Here is a 16,411-nt window from a genome sequence, read left to right on the forward strand (position 1 = left end):
TTTTCAACGGCCCTTCTTTGCTGTGCACCCCGGCATTTTTGTGAGAAGGGTTGGATCCCGCACTGCTCTCCTATGCTCTGTTAACTGTCATGAAGACATTGCGGATGGCAGTGCAGTTAATCGTGAAGTTTCTAACTGAGGAAGACTCACAGGCGCCTTACATTCTGCATGATATGAATGGGAGCAACTTTAGATTGCTTTTGGCATTCACTGAGCAGGTGCATAGGATAGACCGTCACTTTTGGGCTCATGAAACAAGCACTGAATGGTGGGATCGCATCCTCATGCAGGTGTGGGATGATGAGCAGTGGCTATAGAACTTTCGGGTGCAGAAAGCCAGCTTCCTGGAACTATGCTTGGAGCTTGTCCCAGACATGCGGCTCAAGGACACCAGAATGAGAGCTGCCGTCTTGGTAGAAAAGCGTGTGGCAATTGCTGTGTGGCAGCTGGCAACTCCAGACTGCTACCAGTCAGTCATGAATCAATCTGGAGTGGGGAAGTTGACCATTGGGGCTGCGTTAATGCAAGTGTGCAGGGCAATAAATTGCATCCTGCTACGAAGGACTGTGACTCTGGGAAATGTGTGTGAAATAGTGGACAGCTTTGCAGAAATGGGGTTGTCTGTGGAGGGGCGATAGATGGCACACGTATTCCAATTTTGGCACCAGACCACCTTGCAACGGAGTACATCAATAGGAAGGGATACCTCTCCATGGTGTTGCAAGCATTTGTGGATCACCATGGGCATTTAACTGACATCAGCATAGGGTGGTCTGGGAAGGTGCATGATGCACATATCTTCAGAAACACCGGCCTCTACAGAAACCTGCAAGCAGGGACTTTCTTTCCTAACCAGAAGATTGGGAGGGGGCGGGGGGGGGAGGTGTTGAAATGCCCATAGTGATCCTGCGGGACTCTGCGTACCCCTTACAGCTGTGGCTCATGAAACCTTACACGGGACACTTGGACAGCAGTAAGGAGCAGTTCAACAACAGGCTCAGTAGGTGCCGAATGACAACTGAATGTGCCTTTGGCAGATTAAAGGCACACTGGCGATGCCTTCATGGCGGGTTGGACCTCACTGAGGATAATATTCCTATGGTCATAGCCATGTGCTGTATGTTGCATAATCTCTGTGAAGCTAAGGGTGAAAGGTTTGCTCAGGAGTGGAGTGCTGAGGCAGACCGCTTGGCCGCTCATTTTGAGCAGCCAGATACCAGGGCTGTCAGAGGTGCACAGAGGGGAGCTATTCGAATCAGGGAGGCTTTGAGGCAGCACTTTGACAATGACCACCATTAATATATATCTGTGTCTGAGTTGCTTCAATGTTACATGCCATGTCGTTTTCTAGGGGGCAATAGTGACATTTGGAGCCTTATATTCCTATAATAAAGTGATCAGACTGCCTGTGCATGTATTAGCAGTGCCTGCAGTCTCACCTTGTAGAAAAAAATTAAAGATGATTTACCATTATAAAAGTTTGCTTTTATTGCACAAGAAACAGCGCGCACACAAACACACAGATGCTTGCCAGGAAAGGAGGAACCAGGGAAGGGCAGACTTTCACAGCTGCGTGGAGGTCCAGCTATCTTTGTGAAAGTTGTCTGAGGAGGTGAAGTAAAGGGGAAACGAAGAATCCTGGAAGGTGGAAAGGAATGTGTGGGCGGAACTTGGGGGGCAGGGAAAAGAGTTCTGAATGTACTGCAGTGGAGATTGAGCACTGATCTGCTCAGTCTGCAGCATTATTAAGGACTTCAGCATCTGCATTTTCTCCTCCATTACTTTAATCATCAGCTCAGTAGCGTCCTTAACAAATGTGTAACTCTCTTTTCTGTCCTGCCCTTCAGCTTCACAGCATTCCTTTCATTCCCTTTTTTCTGCATTGGATCACTGCAGGACCTCCCGGAACATGTCTTCTTTGCTGCATCTTGAGCGCTTTCTTATCTGGTGGAGACTCTCGGCCGGGGTGCGTGGGGCCTGAAGGCCACGTCTGGTGAAGCACAGGGTTACAATGCACAGAAGCGAGATTATTAAATTCACGCACAGAATTGAAACATTTCTGTTAAATACACCTTTTGCAACATTGCAATCACTTTCTCACTGACCCTAGCCAGGCACACATCTCTGCAAACACCCAAAGCATTCTGAGTGTTGGTGTGGGGGCGGGGGGTCCACATGGAGAAAAGAGCACACAATCTTTGCAAGGGTCATGGTGCAGCATACTAGGGAACAAATTCTAAAATTCTCCCACACTTTTCCACAGGCGGGAGTCATTCTAGCAGATATCTCACTGCTAAGGGTAAGCAGGGAAACAAGGGTACTCCATGCTTGTGGCTTCTGCCCTGCTCCCTATGCTGCTCACCTGTGTGCCGCTTTGGTTCCTGCACAAGTGATTGCCGAATGGTGCAGAAAAGTTTCCTACAATGGGGAAGGAACAAAGCTGCTCTGCCACGGAACCTTCAGCAGAGGATTACCGAATACCTCCAGGAAACTTTTCTGGAGATCTCTCTGCAGGATTCCCATGAGATCTCAGCGTGCATCAACACCCTGTTCCGCTGTACTGATTAGCTACACAGGAAAATGTCCATCTCACAGAAACACAGTCAGGCTCCCACATTTCTATGCCCTGAACCCACGTCTCCACGACACAGGCCACAGCCACTTACCAGGAGTTTCATCTCCTGCTTCTTGCTCACCAGAGAGCAACTGCTGAGACTGGCTAGACACCTCTGGAGTGGAGAACCGTTCCTGGCTGCCTGCCCCACCGGACGACCCAGGTGGGAGCTGCACATCCTCATCTAACTCCACCTCTTTATCAATAACTTCGTCCTTGGGTTAGGTCCTCTTTCTGCCACAACAGGGCTCTTGGCTATCCACCGAGGTTAGTGTCCAGCTCCTTATAGACCCAGCAGATCTTAGGTGCAGCACCAGAGCGACGGTTTGCCTCCCTCGCCTTATGGTACGCCTGCCTCAGCTCCTTTATTTTCGCTCTGTACTGCAGCGTGCCCTGATCACAGCCCTTTTCGCACAAGTCTCGAGAAATGTGCCCATAGGTATCCCATTTCCTATGGCTTAAGGCAGCTGTGACTGCACAGCCTCCTCTCCCCATATGTTGATCAGATCCAACAGCTCTGCAGTGGTCCAAGCAGGAGAGCTTTTGCTGTGATAACCCACCATGGTCACCTGGGAAGATGCGATGAGACCTCTTCACTCTGAGCAAACAGGAAATGGAATTTCAAAAATTCCCAGGGCTTCTAATGGGGAGGGGCGGATGGTTGTTTACCTGGCTGCGGGGCAGTGGAGTTCAAACTGCTGACCAGAGCAGTCAGAATGGGCATTGTGGGACACTTCCTGGAGGCCAATTAAAGCGATGAAATGAAGCGTGGTGTCTACACTTGCATTTTGTCAACCAAAATTTAGAGGAAAAAGACGTAAATCTCTCATGAGGGTGGATGTATTTTGTCGCCAAAACCAGGCATTTTCCCTGACAAAAGTCACCTTGCAGTGTCTACACTGTTTGGGTCGACAAACAGCAATTTTGGTGACAAAACTTGGTAGTGCAGGCAAGGCCTTGCTGTTTGCCTCTTTGAGATTGGGTGTGAATGCACTCTACAATTAACATGACTGTCATGATAAGTTAAGCAGGACCCACCCCTCATAAAACAAAAGCAGTTGTGAACCCACCCAGGGAACATACATATCAAAACAATATTCAGAATAACCCCATTAACCACTCAGTCCAAAACTTCTGGGTAGGTTCACACCCCTTTTGTCTTTGGGGGGCATTCTGCCAACCTTATCCTGACAGTCATGTTAATTGTAGAGTCCATTCACACCCAATTTCAAAGATGTTTTAATTTAGCCCATAACAAGGTTTCACCCAGCTCATAAGAATACCTTCCCTTTCACCCTGTTCTACAGGTCCTCAGCCAAGATCCCACAATGGGTAAGATCCTGTATAAAACATAGGTTTCAGAGTAATAGCCGTGTTAGTCTGTATTCGTAAAAAGAAAAGGAGTACTTGTGGCACCTTAGAGACTAACCAGTTTATTTGAGCATGAGCTTTCCACGATATGCTATGCATCCGATGAAGTGAGCTGTAGCTCACGAAAGCTCATGCTCAAATAAACTGGTTAGTCTCTAAGGTGCCACAAGTACTCCTTGTATAAATCATGAGTTCATGAATTGCATTGAAATTGTGAAATACCTCACTATTAAAAATGTGCACCTTATTTCTAGTTCGAATTTGCCTGGCTTCAGCTGCAAGGAAAGAAGTTGCTTGTTTAATTGACAAGAAGAATAGGCTTTGTGTTGAGCATGATGATCATTGGATTGATACTGAGTCTAATGAAAATATGGTCTTAATCACAAAAAAAAAAGTTGGTTTAAACTCCAGAAATATTTTGTTTTCTTATAATTTTACTCGACAGGTTCCTTTTCATGCAGTAACTAGTGGTTTTTCTGACCATTTCCTAACTGGAGGAGATAAACAGCTGAAAAGTCTCCAATTTCGAAGTGACGAAGAAGTTCCCTTGGTTGAAGAGTGCATTTTACCAGATTCTACTGAATTGAGTTTTATAAAGGCTGCTAAAGTTAAATATGATCCTGGTGCCGCTAGAGTTGGACTATTTGGGTCTATCTCTGTGCCACAACCAAAATTCAGCCTGCATGATCAATCACTTTTAAACATCAGGCTTCCCAAGCCTCCAGCTAGTAAGCCTTTTTCTTTTCAAGTTTCTATACCTCCTCCTTGCCCTCTTCCTTATGCTGCTTCTTGCCCTCCTCGCCCTCCTCCTTGCGCTCCTCCTTGCCCTCCTCCTTTCCCTCATGAATTCACTCGGGGGCTTTGGTCAGATTTAAAGAGTTCATTTACTCCTGTGGGCAGAACCCTGAAGAAGGCAAATTTTGAAACACAAGTTACTCCTGAAGTTCTTGCTTCATCAGCTAGGTTCAGACTAGGATCACCAATGCTACAAACTGCACCAAAGTGTGGAGAAAAACTTCATCGTGAGCTCAGCAAGGTTAGTAGAAATCTGAATTATGCTTTGCCTTTCTCTGATGTTGAACATGCAGCCAAAACAAACAGGAGTAGTTGCTCTCGATCGCATTGGACTTCTGCATCAAGGGATACTGAAGAAGAGGAGGTAAATTCTGCTCTTTTATAGTGATTTATATTTTGGAGGTTTAATTAACTTTTAATGGAGTGTTATAAACTTAGATCTTGTTTCTTCCACCCTTATTCATGTTGATTAATCTTACTTTACTACACTAGTAGTCTCATAGATCTCAGTGGAATTAGTTGTGTGATGAAGTACTATTTAATATGAATAAGGCAGAATCAGGTTCTTAGTGACTATTTCTGGTTTTGTTTTGTTTTTAAAGGATCTTTTCTTAACAGCAATGAGGAAAAAACAGCTTGGTAAAACATCACCACAGATGAGGATTCAACAAAGCCCACCAAGTGCTGTAAGCTGGACTCAGATTTTTGAGCTCCAAAATCAGGTACAGTGCCCTTGTTTCCATATCTGCTTTACTTAAAAGCAAGATACAAGGAATAACTTTTTTTAAATTATTTTTATTACAAACAGTGTACTTTGGGTTCTTCTGTTGGCATCTAAAAGTAAATCTACATCTAGCAAAGAGTTCTGCCGGGTCCTACAGGAGAATTTACTTAGTATTCCTCATGGTTCCTCAATATAAATAACAATATTGGTATCTCTGACAGGGTGCGCTCACCACTCTGGCACCTCCTGCTGGCTGTCTTGGGAATTAGCTCTGCATGTTAGTGTACCCTCTTTGGGTAGTGCCTCGCCGCCGTCACTCCTGCTCTAGGACCCACATCTCTTCAAGGACCATGGCATCCTCTTTAATGACACAGCCCTCCAGCTGTGCCACACACTGTGCTCCCCCCTTCCAGGGGACCTGCAGTCCCCTGTTCAGCCACTTCCCTTAGTGGCTACTGCCGTGAATTGTCTGGCCACTTCCTCATAGCCCCAGCATTCTCTTTGCCCTTGCCTCAGGGCCTTAGCCTGCAAACCGCAGTAGCCAGCCAGGAGCTGTCTTCCACTCCCCCAGTCCCTGCTAGCAGCACTGCTCTGTTCAGGGTGCTGGCAGTTGTCTCAGCCCTCCAGGGACACAGTCCTTCCTCCTTGGGCTCCCAGCAGAGAACTGCACTCTCTGCCATGCAGCTCCCTTTTTATATGGGCCTGATTGGCTGCTCCCTACAGCCCTTCTCTGATTGGCTGCCTCCGGCACAGCCTCCCTACGGCTGCTTTTAACCCCTTTTTTGCCAGTGAGGGGCAGCCACCACATCACACAATCTAATTTATACTGTGGATTTACTCAGAAAGAAATCAATTTCCCATATGTTGCCTTTTTGAAAGCCAGTTTGTTCAAAAAGCAGTTGCACTTTCAGACAATTCAGTCCTGCCATCATATAAGCAGGTTTGCATTGTGCAAATTCATCTTTCTTATTTGTTTATAATCTAATTTTGTAAGATGCACAATGAGGCAAAATCTTGGATGAGTTTGTTGATTTCATTGGCAGCTCCAGTGATCCGACTAGGAATCCTCAAAATTGCCTCCTCACAACCAAGAGATGTGTCTCAATATTTTTGAGATGCTGAAATTATAAGATAAATTTTCAACTCAGTATTCTGGTACAATTAATAAGTCAGAATCTTTAGTATTGTATTAATGGGAGCTAGAGTGAGAACATGGAACAGCCATACTGGATCAGACCAATGGTACATATAGCCTGCTATTCTGTCTTCTGACAGTGCCTGAGCCCAAATGCTTCAGAGGGAATGAACAGAACAGAGCAATTATTTACAGATCCATCTCCCGTCATCCAGTCCCAACTTCTGGCAGTCTGAGTCTTAGGACACCCAGAGCATGGGGTTGCATCCCTGACCATCTTGGCTAATAGCCATTGATGGACTTGTTCTCCATGAACTTATCTAATTCTTTTTTGAACCCAGTTATATTTTTGGCCTTCACATCATCCCTGGTAATGAGTTCTACAGGTTGACAGCGTTGTTTGAGGAAGTACTTCATTTTGTTTGCTTTGTTTACAATAATTTAATCAGGTGACCCTTCATTCTTTTGTTATGTGAAGAGGTAAATAACACACTTCCTTATTCACTTTTTCCACACCATTCATGATTTTATAGGCCTTTTTCATATCCCCCTTAGTCGTCTCTTTTCTAAGCTGAACAGTTCCAGTCTTTTTAATTTCTCCTCATATGGAAGCTGTTCCATACCCCTAATCAATTTTGCTTCCCTTCTCTGTATTTTTTTTCAATTATAACATATATTTTTTTGAGATGGGTCAACCAAAACTGCACACAGTATTCAAGGTGTGAGTTTACGATGGATTTATATAGTGCATGATGATATATTTACTGTCTTATTATCTATCCCTTTCCTAATGGTTTCTAACATACTATTATCTTTTTTATCTGCCTCTGCACATTGAACAAATGTTTTCAGAGAACTATCCACAATGACTCCACAATCTCTTTTTTGCGTGGTAACAGCTAATTTAGACCCCTACATTTTGTATGTATAGTTGGGACTATGTTTTCCCATGTGCATTTCTTTGCCTTTATCAACATTGAAATTCATCTGGCATTTTGTTGCCCAGTCATCCAGTTTTATGAGATCTCTTTGTAACTCTTCACAGTCAGTTTTGGACTTAACTATCTTAAGCAATTTTGTATTATCTGCAAACTTTGCCACCTCACTGCTTACCCCTTTTTCCAAATCGTTTATGAATATGTTGAACAGCACTGGTACCAATACAAACCCATGGGGGACCCCGCTATTTACCTCTCTCCACTATGAAATCTGACCATTTATTCCTACCCTTTGTTTCCTGTCTTTTAAGCAGTTACTGATCCATGAGAGGACCTTCCGTCTTATCCCATGACTCCTTAGTTTGCTTAAGAGCCTTTGGTGAAGTATCTTGTTAAAGGCTTTCTGAAAGTCCAAGTACATTATATCTCCTGGAACTCCCTTGTCCACATGTTTGTTTATCCCCACAAAGTATTATAATAGATTGGTGAGGCATGATTTCTCTTTACAAAAGCCATGCTGACTCTTCCCCAGAAATAGTGTTCATCTATGTGTCTGATAATTCTGTTCTTTACTATAGTTTCAACCAGTTTGCCTGGTACTGAAGTTAGTCCTATTGGCCCGTAATTACCAAGATAGCTTCTGGAGCCTTTTTTTAAAAATCAGCATTACGTTAGCTATCCTCTAGTCATCTGGTACAGAGGCTGATTTTAGGTGATAAGTTATATACCACAGTTAGTAGTTCTGCAATTTCATATTTGAGTTATTTCGGAACTCTTGGATGAACACCATCTGGACCTGGTGACTTATTACAATGACTGTCAATTAATCGCAGTTAAACAAGTGATTAACACAAAACAAATTAACTAGATTTTTTAAAAATCATGATTAACCACAGTTTCAATTTACATTTATTATAAATATTTTTGGATGTTTTCTACATTTTCAAATATTGATTTCAGTCACAACACAGAATACAAAGTGTACAGTGATTACTTTATATTATTTTTATTACAAATATTTGCACTATAAAAAAGATAAACCAAAAAATTAGTATTTTTCAATCCATCTCATACAAGTACTGTAGTGCAATCTCTTTATTGTGAAAGTGAAACTTATAAGCATATAATAATTTTTTAACATAACTGCACTTAAAACAATGTAAAACTTTAGTGTGTACAAGTCCACTCAGTTCTACTTCTTGTTCACCCAGTTGCTAAGACAAACAAGTTTGTTTACATTTATGAGAGATAAGGTGTGGGAATCTCTCTCACATCTTCTGTAGTGAAGTCTGATGTGAAGAATTTATTTAGCTTTACCACAGTGGCCTTGTGTTCCTTGAGTGCTCCTTTAGCAACTCGATTGGTAGCCCATTGATAGTCTTCCTACTTCTGATATACTTACAAAAATTTTGCTGTTAGTGCTTGTGTCTTTTCCTAATTGCTCTTTAAATTCTTTTTTGGCCTGCCTAATTATACTTTTACAGTTAACTTGCCAGAGTTTATGTTCCTTTCTATTTTCCGCAGTAGGATTTTATTTCCAGTTTTTAAAGGGATGCCTTTTTGCCTCTAACTGCCTCTGTTGTTTTGCCATGGTGGCATATTTTTGGTCCTGACCTACTCTGTCATTCCTACATATTTTATACCCTAGTATTACCATGTGCTCCTTTGCACCTGTTGGCTTTCCCTCAGCCCTTCGTTTAAAAACTCCTCTACAACTTCTTTAATTTTACATGCCAGCAATCTGGTTCCTTTTTGGGTTAGATGGAGCCCATCCTTCCTGTATAAGCTCCACCTTTACCAAAACCCTCCTCCAAAAACCATCATCTCATCCATGCTTTGAGACCCAGCAATTCTGCCTGTCTAACTGGGTCTGTGCATGGAACTGGAAGTATTTCAGAGAATGCTACCGTCGGGTTCCTGGACTTTAATCTCTTACTTAGCAGCCTAAATTTGGCCTCCAGGACTTCTCGCCTACCTTTTCCTATGTCACTGGTACCTACATGTACCATGACCACCGGCTCATCCCCAGCATTGCACATAAGTCAGTCTAGATATCTCAAGAGATTCACAACGTTTGCGCCTGGCAGGCAATTCACCATGTGGTTCTCCTGGTCATCACAAACGCAACTATATTTCTAATAATTGAATCCTCCATTACTATTACCTGTCTGTAACATACCAAGGTACAATCTAGACCAGTGGTCACCAACCGGTTGTTCTTCTTTGAGTAGTGTCCCTATGAGTGCTCCGCTGTAGGTGTGTATGCGCTCTTGCGCCTCTAATCAGAGATTTTTGGTAGCAGTGTCCGTTGAGCCCATGCATGTGCTCTCCTTCCCTCCTGGTCTGGCACTGCAGGGGCAAAGCCCCCTCACTTCCTTCTCAACCGCCTTTGGCCTCAAACAGAGCGAGCAGTCATCCCTTCCTTATCTGTGTCATTAGCATAAGTAGTAGTTGTTTTTGTTTCTTTTGGTCTCCTTAATCGTTAGTGTTTCATTTTTATTTACTCCTTTGGGATTAAAGGAGAAAAAAAGAGAAAGAAAGAAAAAAAACTTTAGTTTCCTGCCCTGTCTGAGGGCACCCCCACCTCCCAGGCATTTAGTAGACTCTAAGTTTTTCAGTTTATTTAAAAAAAAAAAAAAAGAAAATAAAAAGGAAAAGAAGAAAAGGAGTAAAGAAGACCTTTTTCTGCATTCCCCACTGCTAGAGGATGATAGCCCCCTGCCCGGGGGCATGTCTGGTTCTCCCTACTCCAAGAGGTGCCTCTCCTACAAGGAGTCAATTCCTGTAATGGCCAGACACTCTTACTGTGTCTGGTGCCTGGGAGAGCCTCACAGAAGTGCTTCAACTGCCACAGCTAAAACAGGAGTCTCACAGGAACTGGGACCTGAAGTTAAAACTCCTCCTTATGGAGAAGGTACTTCAGTCTCCAGGGGACTCCGGGGTTGACCCCGGATCATCCTTGGAGCCTCTAAAGGTACGTCTACAGTACGAAATTATTTTGAAATTATTCTATTCAAATTTTTGGAAGCAATTTTATACATTTGGTCTTGTGTGTCCCCACTAAAGCACGTGAATTCAGTGGAGTGCATTCACAGTACCGAGGCTAGCATCGAATGTCAGAGCGGTGCACTGTGGGTAGCTATCCCACAGTTCCCACAGTCCCCGCTGCCCATTTGAATTCTGGGTTAAGCTCCCAGTGCATGATGGGGCAAAAACATTCTCGCGGGTGTTTCTGGGTGTGTGTCGTCAGTTGCTCCTCCCTCCGTGAAAGCTACGGCAGACAATCGTTTTGCGCCTTTTTGGTATGCAGACACCATACTGCTTTCAGTAGATGGTGCAGTACGGTGCACTGCTTCTCTCCTAGTACTTTGAATCCACCTCACATTTCCTCTTGTCTTTCTATGTAATCTCTATAAGTATCTACTCTTTCTATTCCTTATCAACCGCTTCCCCTGCCAACTCTGCTTGGCCATCATGAACCGAGCAGCACAGCTTCCACCGCCAACTCTGCTCTCCCGCTCTTGCCGCGCTACCGAGCTTCTCCATGTTGTCTGTCTTGGATCCCACCTCCGTGAAAGCTACAGAAGACAACCATTTCCCACCTTTTTTTGTTTATCGTGAACCAAACAGCACCTCTTCCGCTGCCACTCTGCTCTCCTACATTTCATGCCCTTTTTCCAGGATTACCCATGCAGGCGCCTTAGCACAGCAACCGTGGAGCCCACTCAGATCTCCGCTATAGTTTTCACCATTGTAAATACCTCGCCCATTATCCAGCAGTATGTGCAGTACCTGCAAAACCAGGCGAGGAAGCAACAATAGCGCGATTACTCTACTGTTGAGGACATGGACCCAGACATTCTTAGAAGCACAGCATGTGGCAATTGAGTGATCATGGTGGCTCTGGGCCAGGTTCATGCCGTGGAACGCTGATTCTGGGCCCGAGAAACAAGCACAGACTGGTGGGACCGCAGAGTGTTGCAGGTATGGGATGATTGCCATGGCTGCGAAACTTTCGTATGCATAGGGCCACTTTCATGGAACTTTGTGACTTGCTGTCCCCTGCCCTCAAGCGCAAAGACACCAAACTGAGAGCAGCCATCACAGTTGAGAAGCAAGTGGCCATAGCCCTGTGGAAGCTTGCAACGTCCAACAGCTACCGGTCAGTCGGGAATCAGTTTGGAGTGGGCAAATGAGGGGAGAGGGATAGCTCAGTGGTTTGAGCATTGGCCTGCTAAACCCAGGGTTGTGAGTTCAGTCGCTGAGGGGCCATTTAGGGATCTGGGGCAAAAAAAATTGGGGATTGGTCCTGCTTTGAGCAGGGGGTTGGACTAGATGACCTCCTGAGGTCCCTTCCAACTCTGATATTCTATGATTCTATGAAATCTACTGTGGGGGCTGCTGTGCTGCAAGTAGCCAATGCAGTCATTGACCAGCTGCTATCAAGGGTAGTGACTTTGGGAAATGTGCAGATCATTGTGGATGGCTTTAATGCACTGAGGTTCCCTAACTATGGCGGGGCTATAGGTGGAACGCATATCCCTATCTTGGCCCCAGAGCATCGGGGCGGCCAGTATGTAAACTGCAAGGGGTACTTTTCCATGGTGCTGCAAGCACTGGTGGATCACAAGGGTCGTTTCACCGACATCAACGTGGGATGGCTGGGAAAGGTGCATGACGCTCGCATCTTCAGGAACTCTAGTCTGTTTGAACAGCTGCAGGAGGGGACTTACTTCCCAGACCAGAAAATTACTGTTGGGGATGTTGAAATGCCTATAATTATCCTCGGGGACCCAGCCTACCCCTTAATGCCATGGCTCATGAAGCCGTACACAGACACCCTGGACAGTAGTAAGGAGCAGTTCAACTATAGGCTGAGCAAGTGCAGAATGGAGTTAGAATGTGCTTTTGGATGTTTGAAAGTGCACTGGTGCAGTCTACTGACTTGGTTAGATCTCAGCACAACCAATATTCCAATCGTAATTGCTGCTTGTTGTGTGCTCCACAATATCTGTGAGAGTAAGGGGGAAACGTTTATGGTGGGGTGGGAGGTTGAGACAACTCGCCTGGCGGCCAATTTCACACAGCCAGACAACAGGGCAATTAGAAGAGCACAGCAGGGCGCGCTGCACATCAGAGAAGCTTTGAAAGCCAGTTTCATGACTGGCCAGGGTACGGTGTGACAGTTGTGTTTGTTTCTCTTGAAGTTACCCGCCCCCTATATATATGAAGGGAAATAAAGTCACAATTGTTTAAAAAATGTTCTTTATTATTTGTTGCACAACACATTGAGAGAAATCAGAAGATAGACCCGGGGGCGGTAATTGGGTTAAGGGGGTGGAGCAGGAGGGAAGGACAAGTTCAGAAACCAAATCAAAATTTCGGATATGCCAGCTTTCTGCTGCTTGTGCAATCGTCTGGGGTTGAGTGTGCGGGTCCCTGTAGCCTCCCCGCCGCCCCCCCGTGTTCTTGGGCGCTTGGTTGAAGAAGCTATGGAACTTGGGGAGGAGGGAGGGCGGTTATACAGGGGCTGCAGCAGCAGTCTGTGGGCTTGCTGCCTTTCCCGCATTAGATCCACCATACAGCGGAGCATGTCAGTTTGCTCCCCCATGAGCTTGACCATAGCATCCTGCCTGCTCTCATCGCGCACGTCCCTCCTCTCTTCCTGTTCTTTTAACACTTTACGGGACTCTGCAATTGTTTGCCTCCACACATTCAGCTGGGCCCTATCAGTGTGGGAGGACTGCATGAGCTCGGCGAACATGTCGTCCCGAGTTTGTTTTTTCCACCTTCTAATCTGGACCAGCCTCTGGGACGGAGTAGATAGGGGCCGCGTTGAAATATTTGCACCTGCGGGAGGAGAAAAAGGGAGGGTAGTATTTTAAAAGATCATTTTAGAGAACAAAGGGGACACTCTTTCCCAGTGAAACAAGCAATTCATAGTACACAGCACATGTTCTTTCTGTACAAGGTCACATTTTGCCTCTTACACTGAAGTGCCTGCCACTTTGGTGTGAGTAAGCCATCACACATGGCCAGGCAACAGAATTCAGCTTGCAGGCAGCCATGTTAAGCCCTAGGGGCACACAGTGTTCTGCTTCTTCCAAATTCATTTCAATGCTTTCAAACTGCCGGGCCCCCTTTCCCATAGCAAGTAATTCCTGGTGGGTTTGCCATATAAAAGGAGGGCCTGTGGGCTTTCTGGGATTATTGCTTCACACAACACACACCCTCACCCACTGCGTGGCTCCGATGAGGCCATGAGCAGGGATGAGCCATTTAAACTAAACGCGAACAGCCCCGGGTGGCTGGGTTTTCCCCCACCCCTCACCGCGTGGCTCCAATCAGGCTCTCACTTACCAGAAGTGCCTTCTCCAGGGTCATGGTCTGGGAGCCCACCTTGGGAGTCGGGGGAGGCTATTGGGTCCAGCGTTAAGAATAATTCCTGGCTAGGGTTGGGAAACGGATTCCCCACTTGCCACCTGTGCACTGTCATCCTCCTCCTCCTCCTCCAATAACTCATCCTCCTCGCTCTGTGCAACTCCCCCCTTGCAGGTGTCCATGGACAGTGGCGGGGTAGTGGTGGCATCACCCCCCATAATAGCATGCAGCTCACGATAGAAGCGACATGTATGGGGCTGTGACCCAGAGTGCCTGTTCACCTCCCTGGCTTTTTGGTGTGCTTGCCTGAGCGCCTTGATTTTTGTACGACATTGCTCTGTGTCCCTGGAGTAGCCTCTTTCCGTCATGGCCCTGGAGACTTTAGCGTACGTATTTGCGTTTCTTTTTTTGGAACATAGTTCTGCCATAACAGATTCGTATCCCCAACATGCGATGAGATCCAGTACCTCCCATTCAGACCATGCTGGAGCTCTTCTGCGAATCCGGGACTGCATGGTCTCTTGTGATGGTGGACTCTGTATGGTCACCTGTGATGGTGGACTGTGCTGATGGTCACCTGTGCTGATGGTGACCAAACAGGAAATTAAATTAAAAAGTTCCCTGAGCTTTTACTGCCTACCTGGCTAGTGCATCAGAGTTGAGATTGTTGTCCAGAGCGGTCACAAGGGAGCATTCTGGGATATCTCCCTGAAGCCAATATCGTTGAATTGCGTCCACAGTACCTGTAACCCAGAACTGCGATCTCGATTTTAGCGCTACTCCACTTGCCAAGGTGGAGTACAGAAATCGGATTAAAGAGCCCTTTAAATCAAAAACACCGGTTTGGTTGTGTGGACGGAATCCATTTTATTTCAAATTAACTCGGCTAATTCCGAAATAACCATGTACTGTAGACCAGGCCTAACTTCAAAGGGGATAGAGTCATGAAAAAATACAGCAGACCCCCTGTAAAGGCTCATAAAAAGGGGCTCTGAGTTGTTGGTCAGCCAGAGGGACTCCCCAATGCAGTCACCTCAGTACCAACTGCACCAGCAACTCTGAAGCACGGTACCAAGAAGGGGGCCTTCACTATGAGCTCTGCTCTGCAGCACCAGAATAGCCAGGGGCTCTGGCAGTCAGGCTCTAAGGCAAGGGTACCGCCCCCTAAGGAGACAGACAATTACTGTACCGTCTCTAAAAGAGCGACACAGAGAAAACCTGTGGTACTAGGTATGACAAAACTCCTACCCTATGGAGTGCTCTGCACCTTCCCAACCATCAGTGCTGACAACATACCACAGAGTGAGCCCATGGTACCACATGAGCTCTGGTACCCTGGAGACCTGTTTCCCTGGTACCCAGGGAAAGACAATTACTGTACCATCTCTAAAAGAGTGGCACCAACAAACCTTTCTGTACCGGGCACAACAAAACTCTCATTTATGGAGTGCTCTGCACCTTCTCAACCATCGGTACCGACAAAGTACCATGGACACTTCTCCGCAGTACCCAGTGAGCCCAGGGTACTGCATGAGCTCTGTTACCCTGGAGACCTGATGGTTCGGGAAGAACTGCAATCCCCATTACTCGGTACCAGGGCCCCGGTACCAAGCACATCCCGGCACCTGGAATCGCTCTTAGCACCGGGTTGTGTACCACCAATCTCCCAGTTAGTGCCGCGCTTACCCAGTGACGAGTCTGACAGTGCCCAGGAGGAGGTCATTTCCCTGGCCTCTCATTGTGGCCCACCATCACAATACAAGGGCCCTCCCCAATTCCATCGAGCCAACTCACAATTGTGATACGGGCCCCCTGGAGTAACCTCACCGCCCATGCCTGCCCTCCTCCCCACCACCCCGCCCCCATGGCCATATTGCAATCCTTGGGCAACATACACACACATTGCGGCTGTCCAGTGTCTCTCAGAGAGAGTCCACCAGATGGTCTGCTACAGCCTGGCTGTCCAGAGTCCCTCAGCCAGGGGAAGAGGAAGCTTTTTCAGAACAGGAAGAAAGACTCGAAGGTGAAGTTACCCTCTCCAGAAAACTTCTCCTCAGCTCCACCAGATGAGGCTGCAATGCCTCCCCCGCCATCACTAGGTGATGATTTTAAGAACTTTCTGTATCTTACCAAGAGGGTGGCAGATGAGCTGCAGAGTCCCCTACATGAGATGGCAGATACCCATCACAAGTTGGTGGATATTCTGCATACCTCTTCCTCATGCAGAGTTGCCTTCCCAGTTAATTCTAGATCCTACCAAAGTCATCCAGCAGACATCAGCCTCCATCACACCAACCAGCAACAGAGCCAAAAATTAATTAAAAAAAAATACTACATCCCTCCCAAAGAGGCAAACTTCCTGTTTCAACATCTGCAACCCAACTCCATCATAGTGGGGGTGGTTAATGCACAAAGCAAGCAACATAATGCCAAGTCGACCCCATACACTCGGG

The 16,411-nt window shown here is 46.1% G+C and overlaps 1 protein-coding gene across 7 annotated transcripts in view; it reads left to right on the top strand.

Moving 5' to 3' along the window:
• The window catches only part of PARP4 (poly(ADP-ribose) polymerase family member 4), a 114,336-nt gene that overhangs the window by 84,402 nt on the left and 13,523 nt on the right, over window positions 1-16,411 (top strand). For 4 of the 7 annotated variants that reach the window (XR_006286120.1, XM_037890587.2, XM_043530224.1 and 1 more), the window contains 2 exons: window positions 4,431-5,021; window positions 5,383-5,502. The exons of 1 other annotated variant lie outside the window; for it this stretch is intronic. Coding sequence is in view for 5 of the 6 variants with exons in the window: in XM_037890587.2 (XP_037746515.1) it covers window positions 4,431-5,021; window positions 5,383-5,502 (711 nt within the window). In the remaining variant the exon portion in view is untranslated. Of the gene's footprint in view, window positions 1-1,896; window positions 2,356-4,430; window positions 5,022-5,382; window positions 5,503-16,411 lie in introns of those variants that run through there. 2 more of the 7 variants (XM_037890611.2, XM_043530233.1) reach the window with 2 other exon arrangements.

The sequence above is a fragment of the Chelonia mydas genome, chromosome 1, assembly GCF_015237465.2.
Source record: "Chelonia mydas isolate rCheMyd1 chromosome 1, rCheMyd1.pri.v2, whole genome shotgun sequence".
NCBI lineage: Eukaryota > Metazoa > Chordata > Testudines > Cheloniidae > Chelonia > Chelonia mydas.